At 37.8% G+C, this 27,142-nt stretch overlaps 1 protein-coding gene across 1 annotated transcript in view; it reads right to left on the bottom strand.

Moving 5' to 3' along the window:
- The window catches only part of SMCHD1 (structural maintenance of chromosomes flexible hinge domain containing 1), a 131,269-nt gene that overhangs the window by 44,902 nt on the left and 59,225 nt on the right, over positions 1-27,142 (bottom strand). The window contains exons 20-29 of the mRNA XM_075533163.1: positions 24,326-24,470; positions 22,226-22,322; positions 19,257-19,329; positions 14,576-14,715; positions 13,815-13,949; positions 10,860-11,087; positions 6,424-6,572; positions 3,768-3,856; positions 2,025-2,143; positions 1,700-1,867 (exon numbers count right to left, since the gene is read on the bottom strand). Of these exons, the coding sequence (XP_075389278.1) occupies positions 1,700-1,867; positions 2,025-2,143; positions 3,768-3,856; positions 6,424-6,572; positions 10,860-11,087; positions 13,815-13,949; positions 14,576-14,715; positions 19,257-19,329; positions 22,226-22,322; positions 24,326-24,470 (1,343 nt within the window). The remainder of the gene's footprint in view (positions 1-1,699; positions 1,868-2,024; positions 2,144-3,767; positions 3,857-6,423; positions 6,573-10,859; positions 11,088-13,814; positions 13,950-14,575; positions 14,716-19,256; positions 19,330-22,225; positions 22,323-24,325; positions 24,471-27,142) is intronic.

Raw genomic sequence — 27,142 nt, 5'->3', positions numbered from 1 at the left:
TAACTGGCAGGTTAGCAGTTCAACCCCACCATCTGCTTCACAAGAGAAAGATGAGGCAGTGTATTTGCTTGAAGATTTATAGGCTCAGAGACCTAGGGAACAGTTATCCTCTGTGCTGTATGGTTCTAGTAATCGGAATCGACGCAATGGCCGTGGTGTGGGTGGTTGGTTTTCCTTCTCCTACTGCTTCCCCTACCACCTATCTCTCAGCTAAGATGCTGCATACCAAATTACTAAATTGGGAGGCTGTTGAAATTGGAAGGAAAATAAGGTCTGTACAACAGATAGGAGATTTAGCTTAAAAACACTCTCTCCTGATACCGGTTTAATTCTGCTTATCTACTACAAAATTTACATAGCTTTTACAGTTTACATATTCTCCTTTGCAAGTATATAAAAAGCTAGAATATACAATGTACTTCAGTTACATTCCAAATGTAAGCATCATATGAGGGCCTCTTAAAACTTTTTCTACCTCCAATACCCTTTTCACCTGAGAAATCTGCAAAACGGGCAGGGGCTTCCAAATGCACCTTGGACTTAATATGCATTTAATATTGAATTACTTTTTGGTTATTGGGTGTTCGGAAACCTTTTTCTGTTGCAAAACTTTTCACTATCCCACATTCAGTAACCTAACCCCATCTGCAGTCACCACCCACAGTTCAAAAAGCTTTGCTTTATTCTACCCTCCAATAAAAACTACTTTTATAAGATAACCTTAGTAATATATGTTGCACCCTAAAATATTAGCAATAGGATTTTCTGGGAAATAATGGGGGTGGTGGTGGATTAGTAAATCTCTAAAATCATCTGTTTATAAATCCAAGTCTGCTTTCTATTAAAAAATTTAGAATTTCTGTTTCCTTATGAAATATTATTTCATAAGGTCTTTGAAAATTAAGGGAAAACACATATACACTTGTATAATTGCTTTCAAATAAAAATAAATGCAATGACTTTATAATGACATCCCTCAGTCCTGAACTGTTAAAGTGAATCCTGTTAAAACTCAATTATCTGTTTTGTAAATTCATAAATCAAAAAAGCTAGTTACAAATTAGAAAAGTTGCATGCAAACTTTTCTTAGATGGCCTTATCCTCTACGAGTAGGCCATCAAACATCAGTCACGTGCATTGTTTGATCAAGGAGAAACGTTAGGAGATCAATAGCTAAAAATCTGTTGCACTACTAACTCAAGGCAGAAATGAAATTAATATTGTAAGTTCTAAAAAATTTCTATAAAAATCAACACAGGAAACAAAAGTCTTAAGTGTCTGCATAGGGAGGTACACTAAAATGTCTATGGAATGTGCTTTAAAATTCCATTAAGAAAAGAAATAAGCAAAAAAGGAAGAAAAGAAATATGCAAATATTTCAAGTTAATGGGAAAAAATTGGGAAAAAAATTGGCAAAAACACTAACTAAAACTAGGTAACTGCCATATTTACTATTCTCTTTATACATGTTTTAAAATCTTAAAAATTTAAATGATCACATTTTTTCAATCAAGTATAAGCACAGTGATGAATTAATGAAGCATTAAGACAGCTCCTATTTCTTTAATCTTATCATTTTCACTGTTATAACTACTGTTGTATTTATTTCAACAGCAAAATACTTCTATTCTGATTCATGATGATATAAAAGTAACAAACCACATTAAATTTATGCAAGCGTGACAAAGAGATAACTTACCTCCTTTAACTCTGGCCAATCGATAAGGAGAAGCTTAGCCGGGGGACCAGAGACCAGTTTCACTCGAATGAAGTCAGAAAACTCACGCCAAGTAAAACACAGGTCCTTATTTCCAGGAGGACCTGGAATAAACTTGATGCCTCTTACACTTATACTTTGTGTATTTTCCTAATGAGGAAAAAAGTACAATAAGAAAAGACATAAAAATGCTTACTTTCCAGAAAAACAAATTAAAGAGCTTTTAAAAGTCATTTTAGCCCTTCCCAAACTTCAGGGTATACATAAAACAAGGGCACCAACCAAATACTATGAACTATACCCATACCTGAAAAGTCATTTTCAAATTTGAATGATCCAATCCAGCCCCAGCAATTCCCAAAGCAGATAAAGAACTTTGTGAAAATGCCTGAATCTGATTTCCATACTGATCTGTTACTATTGCAACTGAAAAAAAAATAAAGTTTACTTTTATGGTGGTATTAAAGTTTACTTTTCAGCATAATTTCATTTTTCAACCCAAAACTATTTTATTGAGAGCTAATAGAGCTATCATATCATTCCAGAGTTCAACCACATCAAACTAGTACCGTACAATGGCTACCACAATGTTTCAGAATCTTCTTTTTCTCCTCGAACTTCTTGCCATCGGTTCCCTTTGATAGCCTTCTCTACCACTACTCTCCAGAAACCCTTATTTTACTTGCTATGCCAATACATTCATCTATCCTGGGTTTCATATCCTGAAAAACCAGAGAAGCATGTAACAAAAATTCAAGAGGGACAACCCCAATACATCTGCAATAAATCCCAATAAGAACAAACTAACAAACTACAGAAAACGTTGGGTTGGGCTGGTTTTCAACCTTTTGTGCATGTTTTGTTTGCTCATATTGAACTTGTATAGTCATCTCTCCAGCGCACTCTGGTAACTGGTTTCTTCCCAGCCGTCCCTCGACCACGTAGAGGGAAATCACTAGAGGTTTATTTGTAGATCAAACAAATGGATTTTGGGCTCCCAGTATCAGCCATAGCTCTGTGCAAACTTGTTTCTCAGAATTTAGGCTCTGATACTATTCTCTCCTTCAGCTTCAGATGACGTGATTTACAATCCTCTAGTCACTGATGTATGCTGGTGTGCTTCTTCAATGTAGATTTAGATGCTACATGTTTGGAACCCAAACTAAGACCCTGGGCACTGTTTTATCAGATAGTTGGGCACCATCTTAATGTTTTCACCACACTGTACCAGAGCACCCATATCGTCTGTGTTCCCTTCCCGAGGGCAAGTATCAAGCAAGGCGATGATGTAAGAACTAATTGTTCTTAAATTGGAACCCGGACATAGTGTGAGCCTTAAACCCATTCCTGGACCTATGTTTATTTATCGGCCTTTGGTTCCCTTTGAAAACCTCCTTGTTAATTTATGGTCATCTCCCTGGGGCATAAAGAACTGATAACACTATCATTGATTAGACCTTGGTATAATTTTTTAAAGCACTGTTGGGAGAGGGATATTGGGCCAATGAAGCCTAAATCCATACAGTTTTATTTTTAAGTGTTATCTTTTAAATAAAATGAAGACAAAAGCTCTTAGGTTCCTTATACAATTAAGTGATTGTATTTAATTTATACATGATATAAACATTTTAATCACTGTTATAAAATATGACTCAGAAATCTATATAAGCATGTGCATTTAGATTATATAAGTCATGAAACAGATATTAATCAGAGTTTTAACTAGGAAATATTTTAGGATTACAGAATATTTTTGTTGTTAGTTACCATTAAGTCAGTTTCAACTCATGGTAACTCCATTTATGTAGTATCAGACTGATTATAATATATAGAAAATAAGAATACAGAATACCAACACACATTTTAAACTTAATATTAACTGTTACTACATTTCGTAAACTAACTATCAGGATAGGCAAAGATAATCTTAATGCTCCTAGATTTTCTGGCAATAGATTTGAAACTAAAGCTATCCTTTTAGGTTACATAGGCCAAAGCACAGATGTAAAGAAACATAAATGATTTTGAAAAGCAAATAAGGAATACTAACCTACTTCTCCTTGAAGCTCTTGACCCATCTGTACTGTTTTTCCTCCTTTTAATTCACATTTTAGATGTTTAGGTTCATCAGGAAGTGGTCTGAATTTGGTTACAAAAATACAAAGGCTATAGTTACACACACCATTGTAGGAAAAAAAAAAAGCAATTGATTTTGCTGAAGTGTAGCACATAACATTATCAATGTCCTTCTAAATACCTTTTCGGTTTATAGAACAGCAATTGAAGCAGAGAAAAGAAAGGTTGCAAAAATATTAGAAAATACGGACAAAACTTTGTATAATTGTTAAATGATACTCCCTATGAGGATTAAATAAAAACAGTGAGTGAAGGGCACTGAGAAAGAAAGTAGATGGACCAGTAAGAACTACTGATAGGGTTTATATTTAGTCAGGGGAAACAGTATGTTTGGGAAATAGTGTGCAAACATGTACACAAAGTAAAGAAGAGTATCTAAAACTGGTTGTGGTGATAAGTGAACAACTCATCTTGATGTTGACTGAACTACTGAATTGTATGATATGTGGATCACATGCCAATAAAACTATTGAGGGGAAAAATAAGTGGCAATTATTGGAAAGAGGGAGTCAAAGGATCCACAGACCTCGGTGCTAAATGGGTCTGCTAGATAACATTTAAGTCTTCCCCACATCTATCATAGATGAGTAAGAAAGTATTGCTACGAAATTATAAACATGAAATGAAAACATCAAAATGTGAAGCTATTTCTTAACATATTTTCCATGTAGGTCTATATTGTTCTAAAGATAATGTTTCCCTCTCTCTAATCCTTCCCCAAAAGAACTCTGGTGGCTCGGTGGTTACCAGCTGGGCTGCGAACACAGTCCGCCATTAGAAACCCTGGGCCATTCTTCAGGACACGAGCAGGGCTCCTCACTCCGGTAGCTGCAGCCCCAGCCACGCACAGGGCAGTTCTATCCTGCCCTAAAGGGTCTCCGTGCGCCAGAATCCCCTGGATGGCAATGCATTTCATTTGGTCTTTTTGAAACTCTTCCCATATAAGGCTGTGCTCATTTTCCGTCATGTTTTGAAGCCCTAGAGCAGTGCTTCTCCACCTTCCTCACGCCACGACCCTTTCATACAGTGTCTCATGTGGCGGTGACCCCCAAACCATAACGTTATTTTCGTTGCTACTTCTTAACTGTATTTTGCTACTGTTATGAATCGGGTAACCCCTGTGAAAGGGTCGTTCGATCCCAATAGGTTGCGACCCACAGGTTGAGAACTGCTGCCCTAGAGGAACTCAAGCCATTCCTGTTGAATGTTCCTTGACTTTGAAAAACACAAGTTTGAAGGGGCAAGGCCCAGTACTGTAAGGTAGATTGGTAAAGTTTCCCAGTAAAATTCTCATAGGACACAGCCCTTGCTGTTGTAGAAAAATGAATAGAACACAATAGAAAAAAAGTTCTCAGCATAACTTTCCTGGTCTTTTTATCTCCAGGGCAGTTTTCCTTACAACTTACTTATAAAGAAGGTCCTATAATGATCCTTAAAGAAAAGTCTATCAAACAAGATTATGCCCAAACTCTCTGAGCCGACTTCCTGTGTCCTGAATTTAACTGCCTCAGATCCCCTGGGAAGTCACTGTTTACATGGGATCTTGCTCTGTGGGCCACATTGTTAAATCTAAGACTCTTCTCCAGTTAAGATGTATCCCATAAAATCATGTTCAGTAGCTTTGATCTTAATCAAAAGATTGATGGAAAGATCAGCTCCTTGAGCTAGCTGATCCTTGTAGAACCCTTTTGGTACCCAACACTTAAAACTGAAGATGTCAAACAGTGCAATCCAAACTTCAATAACTTTATATTAATGGTCATTTTACATTCTGTCTTCAATCACTTCCGGACTCCAGTCACGGTTTCTTCATTTGCCAGGCTGGTGGCGTTCTCTCTGGGCTCATCTTGAGCTATCAAGACACGGCAAAAATGCCCTAGTCCATCTGAAAACTGTTGCTTTAGGTGAGGCGATGCATTCCTGTTAACTTGTTGCAAAAGCTTCAGCAATTTGACAAGGTGTCCATTTTAGATTTGTTAAAAATCTTAACCTTAAAATAGTTTTTCCTCCACAGTACAAAAAAGTATCTTTTTTTGTAAGGCACTCTAATAAGACTAAGTGTAATTTTCAGAAAACATGCCTGCAGCCATCCATTGATCAGATACAGTTTAAACATATTTGCAAAGACATGCACATATATAATTTGTACATATTAAATCTGAATTTACCTTTGACAATCACCATAAGCATTGAATAAAAACTTTCCATTTGAACACTTAGTGATCACACTCATCTTATTTTTCTTTGTCATTTTGCAAATGCTTTTGCTATTGGTGGCATTAAAACTTCCTTTTCAAAAAAGGTTCTAGTTCTTCCAGACATTAGAGATCAATTAAACCAAGAGCTACAGTGATAACAGGAATTAATCACTATCTCCAGCGAAGCATTATTCCAAAGTCAACCTACCATATTTAATGCAAGTTTCAGTTTTGTCCATATTAAAGACCATGTGTGTGTGTGTGTCTGTGTGTGTGTGTATGTATGTGTGTGTGTATATATATACATGAAAAATATCTTTGTTGTCATATGTTGAACTTTAAAATAACGCAAAACAAAATGAGCCCACAAACCTTACTGTAAAGGCACTTTCCAAAGACACATGGTCATCTTGGAATGAAACCTGGCAATAGCGCATGTCTTTTACAGATGTTGGTACTTGTACATCAGGAAGTAGACCTTGGAGCAAATTTTCTTTGTTAATATCAGGAGTCCAATTAACCTAGGCGAGAAATAGCATGTTTTGAAATGATATACAGTCTAGTCTAATGCCTCCCCTATCTCACTATAGACTTTTAAAAGTTAAATTATAACCCATCCACCCTGTCTCAAGACCTCTTCATGATTAGAAATGATGGTGCTTCATATACTATGATGAAAAGTGTAATTTTCTATCTTTAATATTTTTTCCCATATCTTTCAACACAACAGAAAAAAATTGTTGTCATTTCTTAAGTTTAGTTATATCAAAAGATGATCACTGTGTTCTAGAAAGTTTTTAAAAATAACAGACAGATCAAGTCATATGATCATTACTAATTAGCAGTAGTATATCCGTGGTTTTAAAAAGAATCTTAGAGAGGATCTAAATTAAGATCCACGTGGACCTTTATTAAATGAGTATGCAAACTGAAGTTCCATTTGAATTGTGTTTGATTAATATGGCCCTCCTAGCCATAATCCCTTATATGATGTATAATTCAGGACTTCACACGCCTGTGGCTGTGGCCCTATTTTGGAGGGCATTATCGGAAAACTAATAGGAATAGGATGAAACTGAGATCTGACTTTAGTAGAGGGTGCAAATTAGATCACATTCTTTGTTTAATGGTTATCTTGGTTGTTATTACTAAATGTGGATACAAGAAATTATATGACACAGCTGAGAGGAGCAAGAAGTGTTTCTGGAGAGGCTGGGGAAGAGCCTGGCTAAGATTAGGAAGCCAATGCCTACAGGAAACACCTTGTCAGAGGCTCCAGATCGTGAGTGCATGAATAAGATACAGTGCGGGGTGGAGAACAGATGAATACATTTGGGTGAAATTTTATAGCACCATATTAACACCCACCAAACAAATTTTCCTTGTATGGGTCTGGTAAAAAAGTGGGGGCAGATCCTGATAGGATTAGCCTGTGGGTAACTGTGAACAGGATGCCCTGCAAGGCCATCCTGCTGCATGGAAACTGCCCCTATCACCATGTGAGGTATCCTCCACGAACTTTACATTTGAGTTCTGTTTGAGAAACCCAGAAACTAGGGGGTTTCAAGTGTGGAGTGAGGTAAAGATCCTGCAAAAGTTGGATTTGGGGGACTATTTCAATCTCCAAACTTCTTGGAACTAGTTTGTTATTATTTATTTATTAAAAGTTTATTTTATTGGGGGCTCATACAACTCTTATCACAATCATGTCAAAAATCATCCATCATGTCAAGCACTTTTGTACATTTGTTTCCCTCATCATTCTCAAACATTTGCTTTCTACTTCAGCCTTTGGTATCAGCTTCTCATTTTTTATCCTTCTTCCCTACTTCTCCCTCCCCCATGAATCCTTGATAATTTATAAATTATTATTATTTTGTCATGTTTTACACCATCCAATGTCTCCCATCACCCACTTCTTCACTGTCCGTCCCCCAGGGAGGAGGTTATATGTAGATTCTTGTAATCTGTTCCCCCTTTCTCCCTCACCTTCCCTCCACCCTCCACTGATCCTGAGGGGTTCATCTGTCCTGGATCCTGTGTTTCCAGTTCCTATCTGCACCAGTGTACATCCTCCGGTCCAGCCAGATTTGTAAGGTAGAATTGGGATCATGATAACGTGGGGAAGGAAGCATTAAGAACTAGAGGAAAATTATATGTTTAATCATTGCTACACTGCACCCTGACTGATTCGTCTCCTCCCGGTGGCCCTTCTGCAAGGGATGTCCAATTTCCCATAGTTGGGCCCTGGGTCCCCACTCCCCCTCATTCAGAATGCTATTTTTTTTTTGGTCTTTGATGCCTGACACCTGATCCCTTCAAAACCTTGTGATCTCACAGGCTGGTGTGCTTCTTACATGTGGGCTTTGCTGCTTCTCAGTTATCTTGTTTATCTTCCAGCCTATAGAACCCCAGACTCTGTGTCATTTGATGGCCAGGCACCATCAGCTTTCTTCACCGCATTTGCTTATGTACCCGCTATGTCTTCAGTGATCGTGTCAGGGTAGGCTGGTGTGCTTCTTCTGTGTGGGCTTTGTTGCTTCTCAACTAGATGGCCACCGGTTTGCTTGTTTGTTTATTTATTTGGCCGCCTGTTTATTTTCAAGCCTTTACAACCCCAGAAACTATATCTTTTGACAGTCGGGCCCCATCAGCTTTCTTCACCACAATTGCTTGTGCACCCCTTGTCTTCAGCGATCGTGCCAAGGTGAGCATCTCAGATTGCCAAATTGTTAAAGTGTTTTTGTGTTGAGGGAGTACTTGAGTAGTGGCCCACTGTCCATCTGTCTTAATAAATTATTTTAATTTTATAAATTATTACCACAATATCTAAAGCTGTAATCACCTTCCTGGCCAACCTGTAATCTTAATCACTCCTTGAGTGCTTTTAGGTCTATCTTAACTTCATATCTCTGGCATTTCATATTGTGCTGCTTGGCCATTTTTTAGATGTTATGCATTCTACTCTTTTAGCTTGCTAAGTTACTTTAAAAATCACTGATATTCTAGGATTTTTATCCCTGGTTTTAATCTAACTTCCTAACCATCATTTTATCTTTTAAAATCATCTTTTCTATCATTATTACTTTTTTTCTATAATGGTGGTTAAGACATGAAAAGGAGTCATTTTTTAAAAAAGATGAACATTTCTTCCTTCATTCTGACTGCTATTCTATCAATGGATTCCAAGCCCAGTTTAGGCTGACTTTTCTCAATCTTGGTTTATTTTCTTAAAGAGCACAATGCCACTTACAGATTCATTTTTAATTCAAGAGTAATACGTAGTTTTATTGTCAATGAAAAGGTCTAGGTCTTAGAATATGCAGGAAACATATAACTGCTCTTACTGTATATACTCATGTAAAAACCGAGTTTTTCAGCATATTTTAAATGCAGTTTTTGTGGTAAAATTAGCAAGTTGCAATGAAAAATTCTATATAAGATGCTCTTCTTACAGAAGGGTCACCAGGAAGAGGCAAGTCAGCCAGGGTGCAGTGTAGCAGCAATGAAACATACAACTTTCCTCTAGTTCTTTAATGCTTCCTTCCCCCACTATCATGATCCCAACTCTACCTTTCAATTCTGGCTAGACCAGAGCATGTACACAGTACAATTAAGAGTTGGAAACAGGGAATCCAGGACAGATAAACCCTTCAGGGCAAATAATGAGAGTAGTGATACCAGAAGGGTAAAGGGAAGGTGGGGGGAGTAAAGGGGAATTGATCATAATAATCTACATATAACCCCCTCCCTGGGGGAGGGACAACAGAAAAATGGGTGAAGGGAGACACTGGTCAGTGTAAGACATGAAAAAGTAATAATTTATAAATTATCAAGGGTTCGTGAGGGAGGGTGGGTGGAAAAAGTGAGGAACTGATACCAAGGGCTCAAGTAGAAAGAAAACGTTTTGAAAATGATGATGGCAACGAATGTACTAATGTGCTTGACACAATGGATGGGTGGATCGATTTTGATAAGAGCTGTATGAACCCCCAATAAAATGATTTAAAAAAGAAAGATGCTCTTCAATGTTTCTCATCTGTAACTAAACAGCAACAAAACGCGACGTGATGTAAAGGTTCTTAAGCAGCACGGGGTGGTGATTTTAAAGACTGCTTGGGATACAGAGCAGATTGACTAGACTTTGACAGAGCAAACATAAGTAGTTCACTATTTCTTAATCAGTAATGAAAGGTGTAGACAGTTCTCTAACAGATGTGATAAGCATCTTTTTGTCAATTTTTATTTGGTTCCCTGGTGAGAAGTTACATTTCAACATGTAGATTTACTGTTATTAAAGTCATGTATTTAGATGATAGGAGGTGATAAGGCCACCTCACGTTATGAGCAAAAATGAAAACTGCCGTTCTAGCCATCATACTTTAAGACAGTGGCCTATCTGATCCACATGAAGGGCCAAATCAGACCTGGGCAGTTAACAATATCATCTCCCTGTCTGTCTTCAACAGACTATGTGTTTCTCTCTTCTGAATAGACACAGATACACTGGATACGGTTGTGATATTGATTGTGACTCCAGAAAAATTGGTCCAGAAGTGAAAAACTAAATAAAATATCAAAAGATTTGTTTCAATGCTAAACTTATTTCCCCGATTATGAGTTTGTCACATATGAATGAATCACATTTCAATTCAGTTTACGAAAAATCTTATTGATCCTAGAATTTGATTTAGTAGTGTAACTGTTTGGTAGTAAGGTTTTCCTTGGAAGTTACTTTAAAAAACTTTTGTTTAGTCTGCTAAGACTTTATTTCAAAGAAAAAACAATAATCTGTTTGAGATACTTACTTTAATTTTTTCTGCTAAAACTGATGTTATGTTAATTTCTCTTTCTCCTTCATCATACATTTGAAAAATAAGATTATGCATAATATCGCCAGCTATCCAATTAACTTCATCCTGATGTTTGATCTGGATTGCCTTTTGTCCTTCCACACTGAATATTTGCAGTCTTGCAACATGGCTACTAGGAAGCAACTTAATAGTCTTTTCCACGGCAGCTACACCTTTACAGCTCTAGGAAGAGGCAAAAATACAACATACAGTAAGTAAAATCTGTGTGGAAAACATATTTCTGGCTTAACTGTTAATCCGCTACATTACTGACAAATTTGTTTCCATCTTGCACAAGTTCATTTTATAGAACGTTTACTGAAAGGTTTGGCTTTTAAAAAGACATTCGTACTCTATACCATTCTGTATACCATCAGATATCATAATGATAATGGCCACATATTTAGAAACAAAAGCTAACATTTTGATGCTTAAAGATTCTTAGATGATTCTGTTAAATGCTTATAAGCAAATCTTATTTGCTTGGTTCATCATACTCAAGTTACTGTGCAGGAGAGATGATTTTTAACTATATAGACAGGATATATCTTGGTCATTGTCTTAGTGAACTACTAGACTTTTAGTCCCCTGTGTATGGCTGCTTTACATAATTCCTAAAAATCCAGATTCCTTCCTAATCTGAAGTACTAGAACACTGGACCTATTGCAAGATAGTATCTTAAAAATGTCACCACATTACATAAAGGAAATGTTTAACAAATATTTGAAAATTATCAAATATAAACAGCTCCAAAAATATTGGAAAAAAGCAAGATCATCTTATGGTAATTTTAGAAATGAAAGTCACTTTTCACCTTAAGGCACAAATGTTACTACCTGATGAATAATTAGCACAAAGGCAAAAGTAAGTCAACTAATAAGCTTAGTCATAGCTTTGCTTATTCATTTTTATCCTATCAATTATTAAAAACATATATAAGTATATTACTTGAGTATTTGTTATCCCATTCAGCAACCTTGGGAAATTAGTCATCTCCCATATTGGCCTCAGCAGCAGATATGATAAATGCCCCCCAAAATGCTCTCTAATAAAAAACACATTACATTAAAATCTCAATTTGTAAAATAGTGACATATATTTATAAAAGTTATACATGTTAAATGTATACATATTTTCAGTATCAGAATATTTACCCAACTACACAGCTAAACAATAGAGGTACACTAAAAATTAGAAGTATAAAGTTAAAATCATGCTTAAAACATTCTAATTAAAAAATCTATTAGGAAAATGTAAATCAGTAACAGCTATATAGTTAGATGCTTCCAAGTTGATTCTGACTCATAGAGATCTTATCTAGAATGGAAGGTCCACTGGTTGGTCCTGTGTCATCCTTACAATCATGCCTAGGTCCCAAGCACTTGCTTGAGTTCCTGGTCCCAAGCATTCTGTCAATCCATGTCACTGAAGGTCTTCCTCTCTTTCATTGACCCTCTTTCTTTAACAAGCATGATGTCCTTCGCCAGGCATTGGGCCTTCCTGATAACATGACCAATTACATGAGATGAAGTCTTGTCATCCTTGCTTTTAAAGTGTATTCTGGCTGTCCTTCTTCCAAGACAGATGTGTTAAAAGTTCTTTTGGCAGTCCATAATATATTCAATATTCCTGCCAACACTATATTCAAATTCCTTACTTCTCATGAATTCTTTCTGGTCTTCCTTACTCACTATCCAGCCATTAGGTATGTATGAGGGAACTGAAATAACCATGACTTGGGTCAGGTGCAAGTTAGCCCTCCAAGTAACATCAGCTGATTTGCCCTGTACAAGATGTTGTTGGATAGTTTGTGAGGTAATTTATTGTGAAAAACTGACCGAGAAACACATGAGGGCAGAGGGATAAATGGTTCAGCCTTTCTAATGGTCAGACCAGGGTGCAGCTGCCTTAGCCAGGTCCCTGCTTCAGCTGGCAAGGAGAATCCGCATGGACCTACCCCGATGCAGCCCTGGGTGCTGGAGCACCTGTGAGGAGACCCCTGCCAGCGCTGAGATGCTTACACGCTCACTGACTCAGCATTCCTCCTGCAGTCTGCATCATAGTGTGTGTTCTGTGAGATGGAGGAGGACTTTGAGGATTGGTGTTGGACATATGGGTTAATGTTGGACTTGTGGGCTTGGGCAGCACTGGGTTGGGATGTTTTCTTGTGCGCTTAACCTTTACATAAAACTCTCTCTCACACATGAGTTTCTGTGGATTTGATTCTACACAGTACCCAGACTAACATAGTTCGACTGCTGCTTCCTTAGGTGTTGGTTGTGTATCCAGGTAAAATGTATACTTTATAACAGGACCTTTTCTCTACCATGCTATACACTGGCCAAGCTCTGAAGAAATCGGTTTTCTTGAGGTGGGTGTAATCCACACTAATTTTATTTTCTTTGATTTTCATCAGTTAAGTGTTTCAAGTCATCTCGTGAAGTATCATCTGCATAAACCAGGTTAACTAGTCTTCTGAAATTCTGACACTGTATGTCTCACATTATTTGCTCAGCATATAGACTAAGTATGGTGAAAGAATACAATTGTGATGTTAAACATGCAGTATTCCCATGCTCCTCTTGAATACTGACTCTTGGTCTACATAGGGGCCCTGGTGGCTTAGTGATTAGTTACACATTGAGCTGCTATCGGGAAGGCCAGCAGTTTATAAGCAGAAACCCTATCCTATAGGGTTGCTAGGAGTCAGAATTGACCCTATGGCACTGGGTTTGGTTTGGGGTTGGTACTCTACACAATTTTGTTGCTTCTTTTCTTCTTTTTGGCTAAAAGAACCTCACACGCCTCATTTTAAAAAGTCAAACAAGTTTAAACAAGATACTATGAAGCTATTGAAGAATAAATATTTGTATGAAAAGTGAGTATGATTAATAGCACTAACAACTTACAGGTATTTCAATTCTTGCTTTAAGTGTCTGGTCTTTTTTAATATTCTGAACATGAATTGCAGGCCCAGTTAAAATGCTTGTTCCAGAACTACTGCAATCCACAACGTAGAGCGGAAGACTTGAAGCACCTGAAAACTATTAGAAGAATACAAAGTAATTTAAGATCCTGGTCAAATATATAGCTGATTACTAAATAAACATTCATATTTCAAATAATTTGTTGCGGTCACTATTTTGGGCTATACATTGGCAGATTCTTAAAAGAGCTCAACAAAATGCCGGGCAATTTTTGAATGAAAGGAGTAATTTTCTATAACCCTAGGTAAAATTGATCCATTTTAGAAGAAAATCAACTTTCTCAACCACTACGTTTTTGTTTTGTTTTTAACTTATCTATTTGAATTTTCTTTTATTTTTTGTGGTTTGTACCCACCTCCATTCCACCTCAAGTCTTAAGGACTTTAGAACCATTACTATCCTGATAAGTGAAATATTTTCTCTGAAATCAGAGGGATGGAGTTGAAGGGATAGAGGGGAGGAAACTTCACCCGTTAGTTTTGTTATGAAACTGTCATTTTTATTGGCTTAGGGATGGTGATAACTCTTGTCAATATAATTTCTGATAAGTTTTTCCACAGAATAATCATTAAAAGCTCAGAGACCCTGTACAGTCTACTATAAATTAGCTAAAAGATACAGTTCCTGCCATTTACCAACATGGCACTCAGAATACAATCTACAAACTTCTATCTTAAACTTACCTTACAATGAACTATCAATTTTGGTTGTGCTGTTATATTGTCTGATTCATCCAAAATTTCCACCTGAAATGGGAAAGCTGTTCCATTTTCTATAACTAGAATTTCAGAATCCGGTTTTACTTTCAATTGACGAGGGGGACCTATTAGGATATTATATAATGAGACACAGATTCAGGTTTCAAAGACTGCATAACTGAAATTTTAAAAACAAACAACTTCTATGTTTAGTTATAATTATATAAATAATGCTGAGAGAGAAAGCAATGCCCATCCTCATTCATTTCTGGTTCCAAAATGCATACATCTGTGTAAGTTCAGAGTTGTCTTGAATGTAGAAAATGTTTGATGTCAAGGTTAAATGTCTATGATACAACTAACAACAACAATAAAACATACCTAGAAGAACCCTCAACATATGAAATCTGAAAAAGACCTTATCATGAATTGAACTGTATCCCTCAAAATATGTGTCAACTTAGCATTTGCCTTCCACTTTATGATAAGTAATAAATCCCAACCTCTTACTATAGTTACTGGGGCCAGATTAAAAAACAAACAGCTGATTCTGACTCACAGCAAATTTGAAACCAACAGCTACTCCACAGGTTAAAATTAATGAGTGTTTCTGCTCCTGTTAAAAACTTAGTCTTGGAAACCACAGGGACAGTGCGGCCCTGTTCTATGGGGTCGCTGTGGATGTAATGGCAGTGACTTTTTTGTTTGTTTGTTTTTATAAGACAGAGTAGGACTACTACTTTGAGCTTCAGATTTTTTTTTTTAATGGGAGGAGAGAGCCTCATTTTCTCCTGTAGAGCAACTTGTGATTTTGAACCGCTGACCTTGGCTGTACATTTGTTATGCTGTTAGGGCAATTTTAGGGTAGGCTGCTTACTTCACTCATCATCCGTACTCTGATCACATGGAAGGGGTTTCCTTGGGGGAGCCTACATCACTTTTCATCTTGCAAGAGATAAAAGGAGAAAGTAACAGAGGAGAGGAGGAGGAAGTATCTCAGTACCACCAAGAAAGAAGAGCCGGGACCAGAGGATGGTCGGTCTGTGGATTCAGGGTCCTTGCGCTGAGAACTTCCTAGACTCAGAGGACTGATGTCAAGCTAGGCAATAAAAGCAGGAGAGACAAGGACCTTCCTATAGAGCTGGCACCGTGAGAAAGCGTTTGCCTGAAACCTATACCCCAATTCAGATTTCTACCCACCTACGCTACAAGGAAAATATTTGATTGTTATCTGAGAGAAAATTTCATACTGGACGAGTGGGTGCTCCTCAGACAACCAAACTGCCTATGGGGAAAACTATGTACTACGATAGCTCTGCTCCGCCCAGCACAATTCCAGGGTATTTGGGGTGTACTCCCTGTATAACCGCAGCAATGAAGAACATTAGAACATTCTAGGACAAATGTCCTTAGCTTGTACAACAGCACTTTCCACATCTTTAAATTCTATTTTCATCTTGCATGGCTGATTTTTAATTTATTTCAAGAAACTCACTCAAAGTTATGGAATCCAGCAGCATCGCTTAGGAAGGTTCTTTTCTAATCATAGTGAATTTTTTATTTTGTAAAAGCAGTTTCGCTCGAACCTCGTTTTTCTGATGGCTGATTTAAGAGAACGGCATGCAGCTGTGAAATTTTGTTTCCTGTTTGGAAATAATGCTGCAGAAAGTAGTGTGCTGTTGAACGCAGCTTACAAGGACAGTGCGATGGGAAAGACTCCAGCGTACAAGTGTTTTTCTCAAGTGTACAAAGAGTTTTCCTGATTCAAAAGGGTTAAATGTATAATCATGACAAATCTCATTCTGGAAGTCCACCAACTTCCCAAACGGAGGAAAATATCAACCCCTAGTGCATTTGGAGTTCATTCCACCAGGTCAGACTGTTACACAGTTTCTATCTAGAGGTTCTGAAAAGATTGTGCCACAGTGTGCGACAAAAAAGGCCGGATTTGTGGCAGCCGGGGGGCTGGTTTTGCCACCACAATGCACCTGCTAAAGCAGCTATCTCAGCGAGCCAGTTTTTGGCAAAAACCAGCATGCCTCTCTTGCCCCACACACTCACCTGACCTCGCTCTGTGCAACTTTTTAGTTTCTGTGCAACTTCTTTTTGTTTCTGTGAACATGAAAGGGATTCCAGAAAGGCCATGCACAAGAGGAAGCATTTGATGGCCAAATCCAGGGTTGAGAAAAAGGAGCTGACTCATAGAGTCCTGAGTTGCCAAGATGGCAAAGGAACCAGGAAGTAGCAGCAGAAGAGACAAGCACAGAGAGCAGATCTGAGTCTGGGTCTCAAAAAGTAATGCCATGGCCTCTGGGGTTTCAATGGGTAGAATCACCAAACTCACTGCCATCAAGTCAATGCAAACTGATAGCTACCCTGGTAGGACAGGGTAGAACTGCCTCTGAGTTTCCAAGACTAAGACAGTAGAAAGTCCCACCTTTTTTCTGTGGAGTGGTTGGTTGTTTTAAACAGCTGACTGCAGTTAGCAGCCTGACGCATAACCACTATACCACCAGAGCTCCTTCAGAACCACCAGTCTGTTAGATTTTATAAGGTAAGGGCACCGTCTCTTAGGTTAAATCTTTACCAGTTCAGTTCGAGTGTGGGGATGCCATTCACAAATGCCTGGTTGTTGAGGCCAGATCCACTGCTCCAAACTGAGGAAGTGGGATTGTTATGCTCAACGTGATGTGAAGGGGTCGTGCCAGGGCCAAGATTACAGATAGCAGGATGGGATCACTACTCAGATAGACCAGGAAAACGGGGCTGCCCAAAGCCACAGTATTTCACTTACAGCAGTACTCGGTAACAAAGACAAACCAAATGCACTGTCAGTGCGTGGCTTCTGACTCACAATGACCCCAGAGGACTCGGTTTGTGAGACCACATTTGCAGGAGTAGAAATCCTCATCTCTATCCCATGGAGTGGCTAGTGGTTTCAAACTGCTGACAGGTCAATGCCTAACCCACTACAAGCAGAAACGGACAAGCACTTTGGAAAATTAGGACATTTAACGTTACACCAAGACTCTTCTTGGGCACTTGTCTACATAACTGTTTTAGAAGATAACACTTAAAAATCAATGCATGAAATGACATCATTTGTTTGAGTGTCTTCTAACTACTTTGATATCATAAGCAAATTAAGGCCCGAATACCCTTTAATAAAATAAGATTCACATTTCGGCAACAAACCAACCTGAGAGATGTCATAAACAATGATATTTTAAAATTAAATTGATTCTAACTACAAATACAAGGTAACAAAGAACAGTTACTAGAAATACATATTATATAACAATATTAGCTTTTACTTATTTACTATAAACCAGGAATTCAGCTAAGTTTTGTTCAGAACTATTCCCATATAATCTTCATAAGAAAGTACCATTATTACCCCCACTTCAAAGCAGTGGAAACTAGGATCCATAAAGTACCCCATACAGAACATATAGTCAGCAGGGGGCAGCATTACGTGTAAATCCTGATTTGTATTTTAAAGTGCTTGGCCTGTATTACAAAACAGTGCTACTTCTTATGTTACTTTTTTCATTCTTAAATTCCACAAATATGTCAGAATTACTTGGTTACTAAGAATTTTACCACTCAAAACCATACTTTTTAGGTTAGCTCCAAAATAAAAACAGAATTACGTGTGTATTAGTACCTAACAATTTCTTCTGACAGTTCTTTCACTGTGTTGATTTTTACTTAATTTTCAATTCATACTTCAGGGAAAGCTTATTAACTATCAAACTTGAAAAATCAGAGCTAAAACTTACATGCTAAACCCTCTTCTAAATGACTGCCTTGTACAGGTAATTAGTACTCAATTTCATGGCACTGGCTTGTCAGACACCTCTACTTATAGAAATATGTACTCAACTCAGTTCCGGCGGAGCTGTGCAACAGTAAGGATGGCTACACTGACTCATGAGATCTCACAGCAACCCTGCGCTATTACTCCACCTTACTTGATATCACCACATTTGTTAAGTGCAGACATGACAGAGCTTAGATTAAAATATCCTACTTTTGATATAACTTTTAAAGTCATCAAAATAATAAAACTGGCATGAGAAACTTTTCTTCCTAACACTTTGCTAACTGGCTATTTCAAGTGAAGATTATCTATCTTGTGCAGCCTGCAGGTGGATCACTATACGTTTACAAATTGCACAAAATAAAGTAACTGCAAACAAGAGTAACCTGTGTAACTCTTGGTCATAAAATTGGTCAGCATTGGTCATAAAAACACTGAGTATACTCATGACAAGTCAATATTAAAATACGAAAATATTTTATCAATAAAAGTTAAAAGATTGAGTGCTAATATAAACTTACAGCATAATCCCAATACATTTTCAATACTGAATTTTTCTTTTTATTTAATCGGTCATGTTTGTCAGTGCTATGTTAGACATTAAAATGTACTTTGAAGGCTTATTTCCAAATGAAAACCAAACCCACTGGCAGAGTTAATTTCAACAAATAGCCATCAAAACAAAATAAAAACAAAAACACCTTTGAAGTGTTATGTTTTGTATTATTTAAAAGCAAACACTAAGAATAGTTCTTAAAATAATATTACCAGAAAAAAACAAAAACAAGTAACAAAAAGCTCAAAATAAAACAGAAAAACCTTAAAAAATAATAATAGTATTACCAGGTAATAATCTAATTTTTAAGATCTGTGAGTCTTCTTTTAAACTTGGTAGAACAACTTTCAGATTGAAATTCTGTTGAAAAAGAAATATTTTAATTAAAATCAAGTTCTAAGTACTGTAGTTTATGAACTCAATTATGATTAACCTTTTAAAATTTCCAGGCCACTAGAAGTATACCCAGCAATTTCATATTTATTAAAATCATCACATGATTCAGGTGGAAATGGATTTTTACCTTAACAAAAAAAACTTTTCAAACTCTAAAGTAATAACCTCTGAATATCATACATACTCGTGTGTAAGTCGAGTTTTTTCAGCACATTTTTTAACTCATTCTATTGGGGGCTCGTACAACTCTTGATCACAATCCACACATACATCCACTGTGTCAAGCACATTTGTACATTTGTTACCATCATCATTCTCAAAATATTCTTTCTACTTGAACTCTTGGTATCTGCTCATTTGTGCCCTCATTCACAAACCCTTGATAATTTATAAGTTATTTTGTCACGTCCTACACTGCTCAACATCTTTTACCCACTTTTCTGTTGTCCAAGCCCAAGGAAGGGGGTAATATGGAGATCCTTATGATCGGTTCCCCCTTTCTACCCAATCTTCCCTCCGTCCTCCCAGTATCACCACTCAGCACTGGTTCTGAGGGGTTCATCTGTCCTGGATTCCCTGTTTCCAGTTCCTATCTGTACCAGTGTACATCCTCTGGTCTACCCAGACTTGTAAGGTAGAATTGGGATCATGATAGTGGGAGGGGAGGGAGGGAAGCATTCAAGAACTAGAGGAAAGCTGTATGTTTCATCGTAGATAAACTACACCCTGACTGGCTCGTCTCCTCCCCACAACCTTTCTGTCCAGTTGCCTACAGATGAGCTTTAGGTCCCCAATCTGCACTGACCCTCATTCACAATGATATGGTATTTTTCTTTTTTGACGCCCGATACCCGATCCCATTGACACCTCGTGATAAAACAGGCTAGTGTGCTTCTTCCATGAAGCTTTGTTAGTTCTGAGCTAGATGGCCGCTTGTTTACCTTCAAGCCTTTAAGACCCCAGATGCTATATCTTTTGATAGCTGGGCACCATCAGCTTTCTTCACATTTGCTTACGTACCCATTTGTCTTCAGCGATCCTAACAGGAAGGTGAGCATACAATTTTTTGTTCTTTGATATCTAATACCTGATTTCTTCGGCACCTCGTGATCACACAGGCTGCTATGCTTCTTCCACATGGGCTTTGTTGCTTCTGAGGTAGATGGCCGCTTGTTTACCTTCAAGCCTTTAAGACCCCAGATGCTATATCTTTTGATAGCCGGGCACCATCAGCTTTCTTCACCACATTTGCTATGCACCCACTTTATAATAGAAGAAAGTATTCTTGCATTGAGGGCGTACTTGAGTGGAGGTCCATTGTCCATCTGCTACCTTAATACTAAACCTATAAATATATGCACATAGATCTATTTCCCCATCATCATATATAAATATATTTACACATGTACATGCCTGTATTTAAACCTCATAAATACCCTTTATCTCCTAGTTCTTTCCTCTATTTGCTTTTTCTTCCTTTTGTTCCACTATCATGGTCAGCCTTCATTTGGGTTTCAGTAATTCCTCTGTTACACTGCCCTTGATCAATCCCTACCAGGCCTCTTATAACCTCCTTGCCACTGATTTTGGATCACTTGTTCTCTTGTCCCTGAGTTGGTTAACACTACTTCCTTTCTCCTACCTCTTCCTCTCCCATACCCCTCCGGAACCATTGGTCCCATTGTTTTCTCCTCCAGATTGTTTATCCAGCCTATCTTATCTAGATAGACCTGCAGAGATAATAATATGCACAAAAAAACAAGACAGAGCAAAACAAATTGACAAAAAACCCAAAACAATGACAACAATGGAGAAAAAAAAAGTAAAGCCTGTAAATAGTTCAAGGTCTGTTTGTTGACCTTTAGGAGTGTTTTCCAGTCTGATGGCATGCCATACTCTGGCCCCTAAGTGTATTTTTGGTACTCCCTCGGGACTTCCTTGTTCTGCTCCCCTTGCTGTTCTGTTGCACGCCCTTAGTGTTTTGCCTCCGTGTGGTGGGCTCAGATCGGGCATAGTTCCCACGCTGTGTCTCCAGTGTTTCCCCTGTAGGACTATGGTTTAGTGAAGGATGTCGTGTATCATAGTGGGGCTGGCCATATGGTCCCCTCTGTGCATTGGCTGCTCTTAGCAGGGATGTAGTCCTCAAGGCTTGGTGGGCCAGGATGTGCTCCACTCTCTCTTCCTCCCCTTCATTTGCTCCCATATACTCCTATCAGACATGTTCCTCTCCATGAGCTGTAGCTTCAGTGCTGTCCTCTAAAGTAACTTCTTCTGGAGGGAGGGGTTCGCAACATTTTTTCAACAGCATGTGCTCACTTGATGTTGTGTGTTCCATGTAGGTAATTCTCACTTTTTCTATGCTATTGCACATTTTAAAAACCACAGTATGGTGTAAACAAGGCTTATACGTACACTGGGAAAGAACAATACTTGTATGACTCGCTTTATTGCCACAGTCTGGAATTGAACCTGTAATGTCTCCAAGGTATGCATTCTTTAACTGGTAAAGTCATAATCCTGATCCCTCCCCAAGAAATCAACACTACTGTCATCTTATTGTAAAAATACACCATCTATTAGGGAGACATCGGTCAGTGTAAGAAATGAAAAAAAAAACAATAATTTATAAATTATGTAGGGTTCATGAATGAGGAGCTGCTCAAGTAGAAAGAAAATTGAAAATGATGATGGCGACAAATGTACAAATGTGCCTGACACAATGCATGGGTATATGGATTGTGATAAGAGCCCCCAATAAAATAATTTAAAATTAAAAAACCCCTAATTTTAAATCCCCAACTTAATTTTTCATACAGGAAATATACACTCAACAAGTATTATGATTAAGTACACTGCTCACCTTGCCTTGACAAGAGTTTACAGGGCCCTTAGCTACAACACCTCGAATTACAGCGTTCGGTCCTTTTGTTATTTCTTCATAATGTAAAGAGAGGCCACTATTGGGAAGAGAAAACAATTTTTTACTTCCTCTCCACTGTTTTTCTTTTACCATTGACAAGATTAATTCATTTAAAAATCAAATCACATTTTCAAACATTGGAATAACTGAAAAGAAAAAATTTGTGAGTTTCTTTTATATAAAGATTAATAATTGTCTAATTAAGTATTGATGATTGACACTAATTGACTAAACCCTATAGATAAAACAACAGCTATAGTACTGAACTTAAAAAATACATACATCTGCCTATAATCCATTTTTAATTGAATGATGATCAATAAAAACTGGTAGACCATTTTCCTATGAGCACTGTTATCTACTGAAAAAAAGTCAGCACATTAGATTCTTTAGGTTTAGAGAAAGGCAGTAACTATTTAGTCTCTAAGACAAGGTTATGATGTGCCTGTTGAATGCTGGCAACTAACTGTCATTTTCTCCCCTTCCTGTGTTACATATCTTAAAACTGAAAAAGAAAAATACTTCAAATTAGCAAAGATAATATGGTAAGAAAGAATAGAAAGGAAGACAGAAAATACTAAATAGTCCATTTATAAAGGCCATTAAAGAAATGCAGATATACAAATCAAACTTTCATTTTTGTGTGTTAATGGTGAAAATTTACAAAGATGTTGAGGTTCCTATTTAATCATTTCTGCACAGGTTGTTCAGTAACTAAGTTGATAACATTGACTAAGCCATGTTATAGTTACCCACAAAATCAGATAAGCAGAGACCTGATTCAATTTTTGCATGATTTTTTTAAATGTATGATTTCTTTAACTCTGTTGTGGGTCTCACAGTTTTCCTCTTAGCTTTACTTATGGTATCACTACTTTCTTTGGAGCTATGGTTACAATATTTTATGCACAGTGCCCGCGCGCGCACGCACGCACACACACACACACACACACACACACAAAGCACAACGACGAATGTTTCAACACATGCACTACATGTCGTCTGAGCAAGAGCTGCGCTTAGACGGCAGCATCTCCTCCTTATGTGAAGTGATGCAGGACTCAGTCTCTATACAGGCTTTTTACAAATTGGATATTTGGTTCAACTATTGAGCAAAGTTATGGACACAGAGCATTTTTTTTAATTTGCTATTTCAGTAGTGGAAAGTTCCAGCTTGCAGCCATTCCACAACTGATGTATCACTGCATATATGAATTTATATGTAGCACACTCAAATATGTGCATATGCCTACAAACGAGTAGCCTTCAAAATGTACTTGCAAAAATTCCATTATCTTTTAATTCCATCTGTCCACCACCTTTGAAGCCCCTCATACCCTTAAACATGCTTGCACATGCACTTACATAGACCTTTTGTACAGTTGGTGGGAAAGAATTTTAAACAACAATGAAGACACAGTGTTAGGTAGCAGAACAGGGACCAGGGTGTCCATCGGGCATGTGCCCATTCAGGCCCCGAGTAGGGCAGGGTGGTGGTGGGTACACTTAAGTGGGTAGTATACCTGGATTGGCCCAATCTAGGCCAGGTGGGCTTAATTCAGCCAATGGGGTTAACAAGTACCATCCACATCTCCCAGTGGAAGGGCCTAAACCAGAACCTGGATACTACTGCCCTCTTTTCCCGCTGACTACTCCTCTGTCTTTTGCTTGACTGTGCTGAGGTCAGTCTATCTCTCTCACCTGAGGTCACTACATGTATGGGAGTGGGGGAGCAGTTCTGTGTTCAGTTACCTGTAAAACCTGAAAGTTCTTCTATCCTTTATAAAAACTCACTTGGATAACCACGCTTCAACGTGAATTTCTTTCTTGTGTGAAGCCTAAATTCGAGGTATTTCCCACCCGAGAAATCTAACAATAGGAGTTGGCTTCGGAGCGAGATAAAATCCTATTTATCATAAATGTGACCAAGCATTTTAAATGATACACACATTTTAGAAGCACACATAAATGTTAATAAGCACATGTAAATAATTAAATCTTAATTTAAAAAACTGAATCTTAGCAACTATAAAACATTACCTTGCTTCAAGAATTGGTTGAATATCAGTTGCTAGTTGAGTAGTGTGACCAAATTCATCCTGAAACTCCAGAGGAATATTGAATGGGACTCCAACACGAAAAGGAGGATCCAAAAGACCAAATGAAAATTTTTCTGGCTTACCCTCTTTAGAAAAACAAGAGTAAAATATAGAATATTTTTTACGTATTTACATGAAAAGCAAATACAGAGGTCAGAAGCATGGGCAATTAATTATGATAAGGATATTCTAAACTTATATAAAAATTATATCAATTGTCAATTCATTGAAAAAGAAATGATAGATCTTTCTCATCATAATAGAATTCTATAGATATTACAGATAAATGTGCTCTTAAATTTTAGAATATAATAAGTATATATTTATAATTTTATCACAAGAAAATACTTCCAAAGAAAAACAATACAAGGATATATTTGACAATTTTTAAATTATTATACAAAAGGTAAAGCTAAAAGACAAGTCATATGAAAACACATCTGCAATTAATAAAGAAGATCCAGAATACACAGAAACTAAATGTTTACACTGTGGTCCCCGGTTTAACAGTAACAAGTATTAAACCCTGCGAACTCTGTTAGAGCCCCCAATAAAATGATTCAATGATAAATAAATGCTGGGAACTTAAAACATCAAATTCCTGATCCCAATTCAAGGGTAATCTGAAACCTAGGAGAAAGGTTTAAGGTCTCCTAGATGAGGCAGATACCCACTCCAATTGCAAACTCACAACTTTATTAAGAAATATAGGTTTTCTCAGATGATACACAAATGCCCAATACAGTCTAGAAGAGGTCCACAGCCAAGAAACCAGAGACAGGTTAGCCACTACCTAAATTTAAAAGTACACAGGTCAGCCAGGGTTGAGCTTAGGGACCCAGGGATCTACATACTGTCAGTGAGAGCACTGTGGCATAAACTTTCAGAAGGCAATTTGACCATACACATATAAAAATGTTAAATCAGACACCCTTTATCTCCGCATTTCTACTTTTGGTATCCAACCTATAGAAATTCAAGCACATAGAAACAAAATGTTGTTTCCAATAACCCAAAAGTCCAAAAAAACAGAAAAATTTAGATGTTCACCAGCCAGAAACCACTTAAAACATGGCGCATCCATAATAGGAAGTATGTTGCATATCTGTTAAAAGAAATGAAGTACTTATATGCATATGAATGATCTCTAAACTGCTCTCATAAAAGGCAAAGTTAGCACATGCATTTACAGAAGCTCCCTTTAAAAATCCCACTATAATGACAGCGCAAAGATCTTTTCAAAAGATGCCTAAACCAAGAAGAAACAGAGAATTTGAAAGAGATCAAAGCAAGTGTAACTGACTCAGCAGAAGGAGTGCAGAGTATGGAATCTCTGTCCTGCCTCCATTGGGCTTCTTTTTGGCCCTCAGCCCCGTCTTGCTCAGGCAATGTTAGAGCACCGCTTTACAACTCGTGAATGCTCAGAGTCCACGCTACTCTGCTGTATGCCGCACCTTGAGGGCAACTAAATCACCTCTGGCGTCAAAGCTATTTCCTGTGATTCAGTGAAAGGTAGACTGTACTCTAGGATGGGAAACCCATTAAACTCTGAGAAAAGAAGATAACCGAGAGGAATTACTGAAACCCTAATGAGGCTGAACATAATAGTGGGACAAGAGGAAAATAAAAGGAAATAGAGGAAAGAGCTAGTATGGAAAGGGCATTTGCAGAGGTCTAAATAAAGGCATGTGCATATGTAAATATACTTATATACGAGGGTGTCAAAATAGATCTATGTACATATATGTATGTATACATTTAGTATTAAGGTAACAGATAGACATTGGATCTCCACTCAAGTACTCCCTCAATGCAAGAATACTTTGTTTAATTTAACTGGCATTCCATCATGCTCACCTTCCCGACACAATCGTGGAAGACAAAGCGGGTGCATAAACAAATGTGAAGAAAGCTGATGGTTCCCGGCTATCAAAAGGTATAGCATTTGGGCTCTTAAAGGCCTGAAGGTAAAAAAACAGCCATCTAGCTCAGAAGCAGCAAAACCCACATGGAAGAAACACACCAGCCTATGTGATCACGAGGTGTCAAAGGGATCAGGTATCATCAGAAAAAAAATCATATTATTGTGAATGAGGGGGAGTCAGGAGTGGAGACCCAAAGCCCATCTGTAGGCAATTGGACATCCCCTTACAGAAGGGTCTCGGGGAGGAGACGAGCCAGTCAGGGTGCAGTATAGCAACGATGAAACATACAACTTTCCTCTAGTTCCTAAATGCTCCGCCCCCTGCAACCCCCTATCATGATCCCAATTCTACCTTACAAGTCTGGCTAGACCAGAGGATGTGCACTGGTACAGATAGGAACTGGAAACACAGGGAATCCAGGGTGGATGATCCCTTCAGGGCCAATGGTGAGAGTGGCAATACCGGGAGGGCGGGGTGAAAAGAGGTAACTGATTACAAGAATCTACATATAACTTCCTCCACAGGGGACGGACAACAGAAATATGGGTGAAGGGAGATGTCAGACAGTGCAAGATATGACAAAATAATAATTTATAAATTATCTACAGTTCACAAGGGAGGGGGGAGCAGAGAGGGAAGGAGGAGGGGAAAAAAGAAGAGCTGATGCCAGGGGCTAAGTGGAGAGCAAATGTTTGCAGAATGATGAGGGCAATGTACGTACAAATGTGCTTTATACATTTGATGTATGTAACGATTGTCGTAAGAGTTGTGTGAGCCCCTCATAAAATGATAAAAAATAAAATAAAAGAAGAACAATTCAGGTGTACTAACCA

This window comes from Tenrec ecaudatus, chromosome 15 (assembly GCF_050624435.1).
Source record: "Tenrec ecaudatus isolate mTenEca1 chromosome 15, mTenEca1.hap1, whole genome shotgun sequence".
Lineage (NCBI taxonomy): Eukaryota > Metazoa > Chordata > Mammalia > Afrosoricida > Tenrecidae > Tenrec > Tenrec ecaudatus.
Note: the sequence above shows the minus strand (reverse complement) of the source record. Positions and strands in the feature narration are given on the sequence as shown.